This window comes from Anguilla rostrata, chromosome 5, assembly GCF_018555375.3.
Source record: "Anguilla rostrata isolate EN2019 chromosome 5, ASM1855537v3, whole genome shotgun sequence".
Lineage (NCBI taxonomy): Eukaryota > Metazoa > Chordata > Actinopteri > Anguilliformes > Anguillidae > Anguilla > Anguilla rostrata.
In genome coordinates, this window is record NC_057937.1 from 59,205,124 (window position 1) to 59,219,228 (window position 14,105).

The 14,105-nt window shown below is 50.0% G+C and overlaps 1 protein-coding gene across 1 annotated transcript in view; it reads right to left on the bottom strand.

The window, feature by feature from the left end:
* Positions 1 to 14,105, bottom strand: part of mbtps1 (membrane-bound transcription factor peptidase, site 1) — a 40,060-nt gene that overhangs the window by 17,349 nt on the left and 8,606 nt on the right. Inside the window, exons 3-9 of the mRNA XM_064337432.1 lie at positions 12,833 to 13,090; positions 7,790 to 7,981; positions 7,406 to 7,516; positions 7,023 to 7,132; positions 3,791 to 3,907; positions 3,419 to 3,486; positions 3,007 to 3,109 (exon numbers count right to left, since the gene is read on the bottom strand). Of these exons, the coding sequence (XP_064193502.1) occupies positions 3,007 to 3,109; positions 3,419 to 3,486; positions 3,791 to 3,907; positions 7,023 to 7,132; positions 7,406 to 7,516; positions 7,790 to 7,981; positions 12,833 to 13,090 (959 nt within the window). The remainder of the gene's footprint in view (positions 1 to 3,006; positions 3,110 to 3,418; positions 3,487 to 3,790; positions 3,908 to 7,022; positions 7,133 to 7,405; positions 7,517 to 7,789; positions 7,982 to 12,832; positions 13,091 to 14,105) is intronic.

The window sequence follows — 14,105 nt, forward strand, 5'->3', positions numbered from 1 at the left end:
TTAGTTGCTACTGCCATCTAGCGAAGATTCTGACAAACTACACTTTTCATCCTCTAAATCAGTAATGCGGGAGACACATTTCCCTGGCTTTTACATTTGACGCAGAACTACCGAACGTTGGAAAATTCAAATACGAAACCGTTTTTTTTTTTTTTTTAAGTACCGAGAAAGTGCTGAAGTTTTGGTATACCGTGCAACACTACCTCAGACACATATTCCAATCCATTGCTCAGCTTAGCAGAGAATGCACATTTCAGAGCGCCACAGAGACAGATAGAATAATAACACATGAATGCACATTTCAAATAATAAATACGACATTGAGAAAAAACGGAAGAAAGATTGAATATCAACTCGCGAATTGCGTGCTGCTCGCAAAGAAGCCTACCGTTTAATGTATTTATTTAGACATTGGCAGATGAGATGAGTTCTAGTAACGCTGACCTATAAAACGCTATTCCAAAAGAAAAATCAGACATGTTATACATCGTTAGAAAGCTTATAATCTCACCTACTGAATAAAAGAACTGTCAATCAAGCCAAATTGGACTAAGAAGAACGACAACGCCGTACGCAACAGGTGTGGTATTACGCTATTTTTGAAAAAATCCGACATTTCACAAACGGATTATCCAAAACAATATATGGCCACTCATTCGCAAAAGGGACATCTCTACGCGTAAAACCAATGGTAAGATTGTATATTTATTCAATGTTTAGTCCCAGATATTGACTGTAGAATGACGTGTTAATTTTTTAAAAAAAGTTAGTCTCGCTTATTTCGTCATTCAGTTAGCAGCGTTTTCACTGCTGTATTGGCATATTTTAGGGCTAATGTCGGGTTCATCTTGTTGCTACGGAATATTGCATTACATTACAGGCATTTGGCAGACGCTCTTATCCAGAGCGATGTACAACAAAATGTATAACCATAACCAGAAACAAGTGTGTCGAAAACCCTAGAGGGCAGTAGCCTACCGTTCTAAGTGCAGGGAACAACCGCATTGTTCAACTTAAACCCTGTAGGTTACACTGATTAACACTAACACAGACAAGAACAGCAACAACGCAGTCCATGCACAAATACAAGGAATAGTTAAGACGAGTTAAGTCACCTACGAAACAACTACATAGTTACAACCCTAAGCTTACAGTCAATTTAGAGATTAAACTGAGAATACGATTTCTCTCAGCATAATGACGGATTTAAAGACTAAACGAACTCACTCGATATTGTCTTCAAATTGACCATATTATTTATTTTGACATTGGCAGACTACAGCATAAATTGCGTCTTTTGTTTATATTCAATATTAGTAATTGCAGTGAGAAACTGCAGCTGTAGGTCGTTATGTTATGGTAGCAACGGAACGAAGCGGACTATATATGTATTAGGCTACCGTTATTATTTCATTATACCAGCGTGTTTTCGCGCGTTTGCACAGAAACTCAGAACCCATAAATAAAATGGTTTAGCTGTTTCTCAGCATAATGACGGATTTAAAGAGTAAACGAACTCACCTGTTATTGTCTTCAAATGGATCCATGTCAAAGAAAAGTAATGATTCATCCTCTCAAAGCTTTACCGTAGCGTATTATTTATGTAGACATTGGCAGAGTACAGTATAAATTGCGTCTTTTGTGAATATTCAATGTTAGAAATTGCAGCGAGAAACTGCAGCTGTAGACACAAGATAGTCTGTTACGCTATGGTAGCAACGGAACGAAGCGGACTATGTATGTATTACCGTCATTGTTTTATTATACCAGCGTGTTTTCGCGCGTTTGCACAGAAACTCAAAAACTACCATTAAAATGGTTTAGCTTTTTCTCACCATAATGACAGATTTAAAGACTTAACGAACTCACCCGATACTGTCTTCAAATTGATCCATGCCAAAGAAAAGTAATTATTCGTCCTCTCAGAAAGGTTTTACTGAAAAACTTTGGGTAGCCTATCCTAGCATGCACGCTAGGTGGCACTGTCAGACCGTCTTTTCACTGATAAAAACTAGACCTACGATGTCGGATTACTTGCGTCGCCATGGTTGTCGCTTGCCGTAAAGAAGTTTACTCGATGTCGTAACCGTTTAGATTTGGAGCTCCGGCTTTTCCGCACCCCACCTAATGAAAAAGGCCAAATGGTGTGCAAACCATACGGCGGACGTAGGTGCTCCCAATAGGAAAGTTGTAGAGCACATTCAGATGCATCAGTTGATGAAGTTTTGTGTTGATCAGACTTACGGTGTGGGAGTTATGGCCTTTTAAAGTATGATCCTTTGTTATAGCGCCACCATCTGGCCGACATAGGTGATTTTTAGTGCCTGAGTAGTGGGGGGCCATAGGAACCCACTTACCAAATTTGGTTGGTCTACAACTTATGGTTGCTGAGCCTCAGACATTTTTGCCGAGAAAACTGCCACACCCCAACTAAAAAGTCTAAATGGCGGGCAAATAATATGGCGGACATAGGTGGGGCCAATGGCAAAGTTGTAGAGCACGTTCAGATGCATAGGTCGATGAAGTTTTGTGTTGATCTGACTTATGGTGTGACAGTTATGGCCTTTTATGCAAAACCCTTTGTTATAGCGCCACCATCTGGCCCACGTACGTGGTTTTTAGTGCCTGAGTAGTGGGGGCCCATAGGAACCCACCTGCCAAATTTGGTTGCTCCAGGACTTATGGTCGCTGAGCCTCAGACACTTTTAGCGGAGAAAAATAAGAATAATAATAATAATAATCCTAACAAATACAATAGGGTTCCACCAGCTTCGCTGCTTGGACCCCTAATAATTATCATTATCAGCCATTGTGAAGTAAGCGAGCTCAAAAGCAGAGCTGCACTTTCAGACAACACGGCTCAGATCAGCCAGACAGCTGAGCATGCGGAGAGGAGCGGGGAGATCACAGCAGGCCGCTAACCGCGCCGCGGGACGGCGGGCGGGGCAGGTGGTGGCGAGGGAGGGGCGGGGCGGGGGGGGTGCCAAGGGAGGGGCGCAGACGTACCCATGTGGTCATTCCCCGGGATGAGAACCTGGCGATGTTGTCCTCGAAATCAATCCCACCGACCCCGATCACGTCCATCTGATCGGCCGGGTTATTCAGGGTTCTGAGACACAAACGCACATCCCAGATATTTAAATCACACTCACACTCACACTCACACTCACACTCACACTCACACTCACACTCACACTCACACTCACACTCACACTCACACTCACACTCACACTCACACTCACACTCACACTCACACACACACACACACACACACACACACACACACACACACACACACACACACACACACACACACACACACTTAACTACACATTTGAATGCTCTACACACCCATGCACACATGCCAAATCCTCCCAAAAATAGCTCATTCTCTTTTCTCCAGTATGGCCACACCCACCCGTATAGCGGCCCGTCGTTTCCGATAGCGGAGACCATGATGACTTTGTTGGCAGTCAGCTCCCACACCTACAAAAACAAGGAATGACATCATAAACCTGCGACACATTCCAGCACCTACAAAAACAAGGAATGACATCATAAACCCGCGACACATTCCGGCACGTACAAAAACAAGGAATGACATCATGAACCTGCGACACATTCCGGCACCTACAAAAAGAAGGAATGACATCATAAACGTGCGACACATTCCAGCGCCTACAAAAACAAGGAATGACATCATAAACCTGCAACACATTCCAGAAGCCACTCACTGACCGGCTTGCATTAACGTTACATATCGTTACGTCTGTTTGACTGGTGACATCACCTTGTCCACGAACGGATGGTCCATGAAGTCGGGCCCGCCGATGCTGAGGTTCAGCACGTCCATCTTCTTCAGGATCGCGTAGTTGAAGGCGTCCAGAAACCAGGAAGTATAAGACACCTGCGGGGGGGGGGGGGGGGGGGAGACAGAGAACCTGAGCACGAGCAGATAAGTGCTAGCAACATGTGCATGACCTTGCCTGGCAGACAGCGTGATTGTGCCACAACGCATTTATGACCAGCGTGACTCTGGGGCTCTGCTGGACTACAGGAACACTTTCATTTGGCCATTATCTCTCCTCCTGTATGACTGAGACTACAGTGCCAAGTTTAATGCTGGATCTGGGCGGATTCAGTAATGATTTATATCTCACTGATGTGATAGGGCCATGTGTGAAACAGCTGGGGGTAATGCAATGGATCCAGCTCTCCAAGAGGGATATCAGCCGGAGAAAGAGGCAGGAGCTCTATAAGCAGGATATCAGCCGGAGAAAGAGGCAGGAGCTCTATAAGCAGGATATCAGCCGGAGAAAGAGACAGGAGCTCTATAAGCAGGATATCAGCCGGAGAAAGAGGCAGGAGCTCTATAAGCAGGATATCAGCCGGAGAAAGAGGCAGGAGCTCTATAAGCAGGATATCAGCCGGAGAAAGAGGCAGGAGCTCTATAAGCAGGATATCAGCCGGAGAAAGAGGCAGGAGCTCTATAAGCAGGATATCAGCCGGAGAAAGAGGCAGGAGCTCTCCAAGCAGGATATCAGCCGGAGAAAGAGGCAGGAGCTCTATAAGCAGGATATCAGCCGGAGAAAGAGGCAGGAGCTCTATAAGCGGATATCAGCCGAGAGAAAGAGGCAGGAGCTCTATAAGCAGGATATCAGCCGGAGAAAGAGGCAGGAGCTCTATAAGCAGGATATCAGCCGGAGAAAGAGGCAGGAGCTCTATAAGCAGGATATCAGCCGGAGAAAGAGGCAGGAGCTCTATAAGCAGGATATCAGCCGGAGAAAGAGGCAGGAGCTCTATAAGCGGGATATCAGCCGGAGAAAGAGGCAGGAGCTCTATAAGCGGATATCAGCCGAGAAAGAGGCAGGAGCTCTATAAGCAGGATATCAGCCGGAGAAAGAGGCAGGAGCTCTATAAGCAGGATATCAGCCGGAGAAAGAGGCAGGAGGCTCTAAAGCAGGATATCAGCCGGAGAAAGAGGCAGGAGCTCTATAAGCAGGATATCAGCCGGAGAAAGAGGCAGGAGCTCTATAAGCAGGATATCAGCCGGAGAAAGAGGCAGGAGCTCTTAAGCAGGATATCAGCCGGAGAAAGAGGCAGGAGCTCTATAAGCAGGATATCAGCCAGGAGAAAGAGGCAGGAGCTCTATAAGCAGGATATCAGCCGGAGAAAGAGGCAGGAGCTCTATAAGCAGGATATCAGCCGAAGAAAGAAGGCAGGAGCTCTATAAGCAGGATATCAGCCGGAGAAAGAGGCAGGAGCTCTATAAGCAGGATATCAGCCGGAGAAAGAGGCAGGAGCTCTATAAGCGGATATCAGCCGAGAGAAAGAGGCAGGAGCTCTATAAGCAGGATATCAGCGGAGAAAGAGGCAGGAGCTCTATAAGCAGGATATCAGCCGGAGAAAGAGGCAGGGATCAGCGAAAAGTAAGGGACAGGGAGAAAGAGGCAGGAGCTCTATAAGCAGGATATCAGCCGGAGAAAGAGGCAGGAGCTCTATAAGCAGGATATCAGCCGAGAAAGAGGCAGGAGCTCTATAAGCAGGATATCAGGCGGAGAAAGAGGCAGGAGCTCTATAAGCAGGATATCAGAACGGGAGAAGGGAAGGCAGAAAGGACGGCTCTATAAGCAGGATATCAGCCGGAGAAAGAGGCAGGAGCTCTATAGAGGATATCACGGAAGAGGAGGAGCTCTAAGCGATAGGAGAAAGAGGCAGGAGCTCATAGCAAGCGGATATCAGCCGGAGAAAGAGGCAGGAGCTCTATAAGCAGGATATCAGCCGGAGAAAGAGGCAGGAGCTCTCCAAGCAGGATATCAGCCGGAGAAAGAGGCAGGAGCTCTATAAGCAGGATATCAGCCGGAGAAAGAGGCAGGAGCTCTATAAGCAGGATATCAGCCGGAGAAAGAGGCAGGAGCTCTCCAAGCAGGATATCAGCCGGAGAAAGAGGCAGGGGCTCCATAAGCAGGATATCAGCCGAAGAAAGAGGCAGGAGCTCTATAAGCGGGATATCAGCCGGAGAAAGAGGCAGGAGCTCTATAAGCGGGATATCAGCTGGAGAAAGAGGCAGGAGCTCTATAAGCGGGATATCAGCCGGAGAAAGAGGCAGGAGCTCTATAAGCGGGATATCAGCCGGAGAAAGAGGCAGGAGCTCTATAAGCAGGATATCAGCCGGAGAAAGAGGCAGGAGCTCTATAAGCAGGATATCAGCCGGAGAAAGAGGCAGGAGCTCTCCAAGCGGGATATCAGCCGAAGAAAGAGGCAGGAGCTCTATAAGCAGGATATCAGCCGGAGAAAGAGGCAGGAGCTCTATAAGCAGGATATCAGCCGGAGAAAGAGGCAGGAGCTCTATAAGCAGGATATCAGCCAGAGAAAGAGGCAGGAGCTCTATAAGCAGGATATCAGCCGGAGAAAGAGGCAGGAGCTCTATAAGCAGGATATCAGCCAGAGAAAGAGGCAGGAGCTCTCCAAGCGGGATATCAGCCGAAGAAAGAGGCGGGAGCTCTATAAGCAGGATATCAGCCGGAGAAAGAGGCAGGAGCTCTATAAGCAGGATATCAGCCGGAGAAAGAGGCAGGAGCTCTATAAGCAGGATATCAGCCGGAGAAAGAGGCAGGAGCTCTATAAGCAGGATATTGGGCAGGAGAAAGAGGCAGGAGCTCTATAAGCAGGATATCAGCCGGAGAAAGAGGCAGGAGCTCTATAAGCTGGATATCAGCCGAAGAAAGAGGCAGGAGCTCTATAAGCAGGATATCAGCCGGAGAAAGAGGCAGGAGCTCTATAAGCAGGATATCAGCCGGAGAAAGAGGCAGGAGCTCTATAAGCAGGATATCAGCCAGAGAAAGAGGCAGGAGCTCTATAAGCAGGATATCAGCTGGAGGAAGAGGCAGGAGCTCTATAAGCAGGATATCAGCCGGAGAAAGAGGCAGGAGCTCTATAAGCAGGATATCAGCCGGAGAAAGAGGCGGGAGCTCTCCAAGCGGGATATTGGGCAGGAGAAAGAGGCAGGGGGGGCGCAGTACCTGGTTGTTGGTGAACACTCTGAAGATGTGCAGCTCCGAATCGGGGGCGAAGCCGTGGCACTCCCTCATGCTGGCGATGACCCCCGCCACGAAGGTCCCGTGGCCCAGCCCTGCGGACGCCACACACACCCCGTCATCACCCCGCTCACCCTCCTCTTCCTCAGATAACATATGCTATCCATGTGAGCACAGTCACTGAACGCCATGTCCCAGGACAGGACATCCCAAACAGCTCATCACATAATTACAGCTCAGGACGGGACGTCCCAGAACAACTCATCACATCGCTACAGCCCAAGATGGGACGTCCCAAACAGCTCATCACATAACTACAACGTCCCAAGAAGCGAATCGAGATGCATATTCGCCAAACAAACTCTCACCGTCGTCCAGAGTCTTCTCGTTGGTCCAGTTGGTTCTCTCTTTCACGTTCTTGAAGTGCGGGTGCTTCTCACTCAGTCCCGTGTCGAACACGGCCACCTTCACACCAGAGCCTGAACACAGGGGGGTTATACTCACTGTCAAAACCTGAACACACGCTGAACATACCTTCACTGCCAGACACGACATCACGCACACACTCACTCACACACACAGGCTCGCTCACACACACTTGCACACTCACACACACTCATGCTCCCTCACACATGCTCACACTCACACACTCACTCACACACAGGCTCACTCACACTCACACTCACACTCACACTCACACTCACACACAGGCTCGCTCACACACACACACACACACACACACACACACGCACCGGTATGGCCCATCTGCCAGAGCACGTCGGCCTGCAGGATCTGGGCCACGTGTCGGGGGATGGCCCTCAGGAGGCGGCGGCTGGAGTGGCGGCCCGTGGCGTGCCAGAAGCCCGAGCCCAGCGACAGGCTGGCCCTGCGCAGCGGCCGCGACGACTGCCACTTCTGAGACCAGCGCGACTCGTTACAGGGGGCTGAGAGAGAGAGAGGGAGAGAGAGAGAGGGTAAGAGGGAGAGAGAGAGAGAGCGTGTGAGAGAGAGAGAGGGAGAGGGGGAGAGAGAGAGAGAGAGAGAGGGTAAGAGGGAGAGAGAGAGACATTACTGCCACTTCTGAGACCAGCGCGACTCGTTACAGGGAGCTGAGAGAGAGAGAGAGAGAGGTTGAGTCCAGCGGGAGTCATTACAGGCAGCTGAGAGAGAGAGAGAGAGAGAGAGAGAGGTTGAGTCCAGCGGGAGTCATTACAGGCAGCTGAGAGAGAGAGAGAGAGAGAGAGAGAGAGGCTGAGTCCAGCGGGAGTCATTACAGGCAGCTGAGAGAGAGAGAGAGAGGCTGAGTCCAGCGGGAGTCATTACAGGCAGCTGAGAGAGAGGGGAAGAGAGAGAGAGAGAGAGAGAGAGAGAGAGAGTCTGAGTCCAGCAGGAGTCATTACAGGCAGCTGAGAGAGAGGGGGAGAGAGAGAGAGAGAGAGTCTGAGTCCAGCAGGAGTCATTACAGGCAGCTGAGAGAGAGAGAGAGCCCATTACATCACCGCTGCTCTTCCCACAAGCCTCCAGGGCTCCCTTCAGGACTGATTTCAAACAGATTTTTTTGCACCAAATCCAGAGATAATGCGGCCAGAATGAGATCACGCTCGCTCTCAGAAACAGGGTCAACTCCACTGCAAAGGAACAGGCCAGAGATAACAGGACCGGGCAGTTAATGAAGCTCAATTGCGTTAAACGGCGAAACTGGAAGGAGCGCAATCTTCCGGGAGTTAACGAGGCTGGAGGAGGGGCTGAGAGAGGATCGCTTTTCAGTTCTCCCCCCCGTCGGCTTTTACGTTTCCCGAGCTGCTCTGCTGTGACCGTTTCACGCGTCATTTTCGGAGAGGATATCCATCCCTCACATCTCAATGTCCGAAGAGCAGCCGATTGAAATTCCACCGGAAAAAGGTCCCGTAGAACGTTCCGGGCATTTCCACAGCTGTGCGTTCAATTCTGAGAGTGAATTTGCTCAACTGAGAGACAGCGAAATTGAAATAAACAGCCCCGTGTGACGGAATATAAAGCGGCCATCTTAAGACCTCCGCCCGGCAAAGACCAACATCACGGCCCGGGACCTGCCGTGAAGGCAGGGGAGGAAGAGGAGGGCGACCAGGAAGAGCGTCGAAGAGGAGACAGAGCATTACATTACAGGCATTTAGCAGACGCTCTTATCCAGAGCGACTTACACAACTTTTACATAACATTTTACATTGTATCCATTTATACAGCCGGATATATACTGAAGCAATTTCGGCTAAATACCTTGCCCAAGGGTACAACGGCAGTGTCCTACCCGGGAATGGAACCTACGACCTTTCGGTTATAAGCCCAGTTCCTTACCCACTGTGCTACACTCCGTTTTTAAACTGAATGTGCAGACAAAAACAAACACTAAGCGAGTGCACTTCCCCAAACAGGATACGGCAGTTTGAGAAATCCGATGGAGAGGACTCCTTACTCCGGGACAGGCCTTTTATACGACGTTATAAAACCAGCAGCTTATCAGCGCTCCAGAGCGGGGTGTTTATCTACAGCAGCGGGCGAAAAAACATGAGGGGGGAGGGAGGGGGGGTGAAACGAGGCTCTGCTCTCCAATCCTCATCAGAGCCGCGCGCTAACGCAATTTCACGGACGCAGAACCCGATATAAAAAAAACGCCCTCAGACGGTTCGATCTTTAATCATAACGAGAGCGGGGGGATTTGGGAATAATGAAATTAAGGGACGGGGAGAAGGGGGGGATTTATTAAGTAATGGACAGGAACAATAACGCACAAGCAAACAGGTTTTAGATGAGTGCCTTCATTATCGCCGGGCTGAAAGCAGACTGCAGAGAGCTGCAGGTGGTTCATTATTATTTTCGCGCTGCTCTTTGCTTGTTTGATTAACCTGGCAGGAGGTGGCGGGGGGCGGGGGCGGGGGCGGGGCAGGGGGCGTTGTGGGGGTTGGGTTGGGTTTAGCACGATTCTGTGGCCAGGAAAGGGTGGGGTGGGGGGGTCACACATACACACTGTACTCTTTCATTGCCGTACCCACAGAGACAGAGCTACCCCACCCCACCCCACCGCACCCCCACCCTCTCAAGAAGCAAACAGCACCGCTCTCATCAACCCCCCCAACCTGAACCAGTCATTTCTAAGGAAAAAAGACAGAAACACAGAAAGACTGCAACCATTAATTTACTCCCCCCCTCCCCGACCACAGGGGGCTGTGTGAGTGGGTGCACATGCCTGGCTGTCTGTCTGTACGTGTGTGTGTGTGTGTCCGTGCGTGTGTCTGTGCATGTGTCTGCATATGTGTGTGTGTGTGTGTGTGTGTGTGTGTGTGTGTGTGAGACAGACTGAGAAAGACAAAGGCTGGATGTGTCACACACACCAGTCCCATGGAACGTTTATTTTTGCTCCACACTAGAGGGGGTGTGGTCAGGACCTTGTGTCCCGAGATCAACTGTATATGTGGGAACGACCGCAGAACTGCATGCTGGGAAGCCACGCCCACAACCAGGCGTGAAAATGACAGAGGAGCAGAGAGGGGGGCGGCACTGCTGGAATTCACCTCCCCCCTCCCCCCAAAACCCAACAGCTGGAGGGGAGCTGGGAAACCACTCAGGGGGGGCAGGAGAGACTGTGGAGCAAGAGAGAGAGAGAGAGAAGGGGAGAAAGCAGGAGAGAGAGAGAGAGGGGAGAAAGGAGGAGAGAGAGAGAGGGGAGAAAGGAGGAGAGAGAGAGGGGAGAAATGAGGAGAGACAGAGAGAGAAGGGGAGAAAGGGGGGAGAGAGAGAGAGAGAGAGAGAGAGAGAGAGAGAGAAATGGGTACGCTCTCAGAGAGGAAGTCTAGAACATTCCCTTCCTGTTTTCAGAGGTGATTACAGAGGAGCCGCACAGCCTCTGGCTCGGTCTCTGCCCCCCACAGAGACGCGCGTCACTCCCCCTCTCTGTGGGCTACGCAGCGGGGGGGCGACAAACTCCTCAGGATCAGGGCACAAGTACAGGAGTGTGGAGGGGGGGCCGTGGAGAGGGGTGAGGGCAGGCTGCTGTAAGTGAGAGGGTACAGTAAAGAGGGCCAACAAGAGTGTGTGGGATTTGGGTCATGGGGGTGGGGTGTAGGGCGTATTGGGGGGCGGCAGGGCTTCAGACTAACGGGGTCCCGATGTCCTGGGGAGGATAAAAACATGAGTTTGGGACGAACAGAAACCATCCCCGGGATGCCTTCGGTATGAAAGGGGGAAAACATTTTTTTTTTCCCTCCGAACCTCATTTGTCACATAAATCAGATTGACAAATCTGACAGATTTTTATCACGACATCGAAGCGGATCTGAGGAGCGGGATGAAATAAATTAGAGATACAAATCACATTTTGGCATTCTGATTAAAAAAAAACGAATTTCTGTCACGCACGCTAATAATATTTTTAAGAAACCACTGGAGCGATTTGTTTTAATTTACTCGTGTTGAGCAAGCTAGCTAGAGCGTGACATGTAGTTTTTTTCAAATTAAGCCCTCTTCTCTTTGAACCTTGCAGTGTTACCAACTGCTGTGTAAATATTATAATCAATAATAAACAACACCAAAATGTCAAACAGCAAAACTGGCTCAAAAAAACCCAGAGTAATTATTTTGTTGCACACACACACACACACACACACGCAGTCTCTGCAGAGGGAGGCTGACTTTGCTCAGGTAGTTTTTCCACAATATCGCTGTGGCATTTATTTCTTAAAAACCAAGGCCAAACTGAAGCGGCTGGGCGTTCACATCTACAGGCGCTGAAATCGTCTGTTCTGGAGCAGCTCAGGAGTAGGGAACGTTCGGTCGGCTCAGGACAGCAAACTGCAGCAAGCAGGGACGGAAATGCGATCACGCGTTCTTAAACGACGCCGTGAGCAGCGCTGCGCAGACAGTCAGCTGTCCCTGAATCTGACCGTGAAGACGGCCGTATCCAACCGACAAAAAATCTGACAGTAGCTCAAAAGTATTCTGCAAATTAGCATAGCCTACTACACTAACGCAAGCACCAAAACAGCCTCATGTAAGATGTAGGGTGTAGGGGTGTAAGGTGTAGGGGTTTAGGGTGTAAGGGTGTAGGGGTGTAAGGTGTAGGTGTTTAGGGTGTAAGGGTGTAGGGTGTAAGGTGTAGGGGTTTAGGGTGTAGGGTGTAAGGTGTAGGGGTTTAGGGTGTAAGGGTGTAGGGTGTAGGGGTGTAAGGTGTAAGGGTGTAGGGGTGTAAGGTGTAGGGGTTTAGGGTGTAGGCTGTAGGGTGTAGGGTGTAAGGGTGTAGAGGGTGTGGGGTGTAGGCTGTAGGGTGTAAGGGTGTAAGGTGTAGGGGTGTACGGTGTAAGGAGTTTAGGGTGTAAGAGTTTAGGGTGTAAGGGTGTAGGGTGTAAGGGTGTAAGGTGTAGGTGTGTAAGGCTGTAGGGTGTAGGGGTGTAGGCTGTAGGGTGTAGGGGTTTAGGGTGTAGAGGGGTTAAGGTGTGGGGGGTAGCATGCAGGGGTGTAGGGTGTAGGGTGTAAGATGTAAGATGTGGGGGTGTAGGGTGTAGGTTTGTAGGGGTGTAGGGTGTAAGATGTAAGATGTGGGGGTGTAGGGTGTAGGTTTGTAGGGGTGCAGGGGTTTAGGGTGTAGGGGCGTAGGGGTGTAAGGTGTAGGGGTTTAGGGTGTAAGGCTGTAGGGTGTAGGGGTGTAGGGTGTAAGATGTAAGATGTGGGGGTGTAAGGTGTAGGAGTTTAGGGTGTAAGGGTGTAGGGTGTAAGGTGTAGGTGTGTAAGGCTGTAGGGTGTAGGGGTGTAAGGGAAAGGCTCACCATCGCTGTACTTGAGGCTGCGGAGCACGCGGCGCTGGGGCGTGACCCTCTTGATGTAGGGGTGGTCCTCCAGGGCGAGCAGGCCTTGGCGGGAGGCCTGCCGGATCTGCACCACCTCGAAGTCGCTGGGGTAGTCGCTGGCCGGGTTGTCCCGCGGCACGATGCGCCAGCCCAGCGCCTCCGAGCTCCGCAGGGCGCTGCCGATGAAGTGCCCGCGCGCCTTGGCGCTAAAGTAGCCGTTGAACACCACGATGTACTCTGGGGAGAGAGAGAGAGAGAGAGAGAGAGAGAATCGCGTTACACGCACACATCTATGGTATCTGATCCACTGCCACTTATACAGCCGACAATACATTCCTACAGCTAGACATTCAGCTGAAGTGAAGTGCCCCACGGCTATGTCCCAACTAGGATTCAAAGCTGCAACCTCTCGAGTCACCAGCCCTGGGGTGCCCACACCGTCATACCCAGTACACTACCACCCTTATGAGGTCACACGCACGCACACACACACACACACACACACTTTCACAGATCCAATCACTTCACATTCATTCATCAGAAGCAAAGTGCATGCAACTCCCCCATCTGGAGGAACACAAGCTAATGAGCACATTCACCTGGTTTACAAGAGCACCTGGTTCACAAGAGCAATACCAACTACCACAAGGGATGATCAGCACCGAAACAGCCAGTACAGGTGCTGACGTGTGTCATGCAAAGAATCTGCACGAACAAAGCAGGCCACTAACCCACCTTCCTTTCATTCCATCTGTCACTCCCTCATTCATCTTTCATTCCTTCTGGGACCATGAGGGCACCATAGTGTGCTGTGTCAGATTCGGCTAGCACTGCTAGCGATCACACCTGGGTCTGATAATGAACAATCACGTACAGAACCTTTCGTTCCAGATGCTACGACAAGATTTCGAACCGGAAGATACATATCAGTGTACAGAACGAACAGTTAATGGAAAGATGTTATAATAGATGGGGTGGGGGGGATTAGCGCTAAAGGTAAGCACTAAAGGGAGGTGCGCTAAGGCAAGCGCTAAAGGTAAGTGCTAAAGCTAAGCGCTATGGTAAGCGCTAAAGGTAAGTGCTAAAGCTAAACGCTATGGTAAGCGCTAAAGGTAAGTGCTAAAGCTAAGCGCTATGGTAAGCGCTAAAGGTAAGTGCTAAAGCTAAGCGCTATGGTAAGTGCGAAAGGTAAGTGCTAAAGCTAAGCGCTATGGTAAGCGCTAAAGGTAAGTGCTAAAGCTAAGCGCTATGG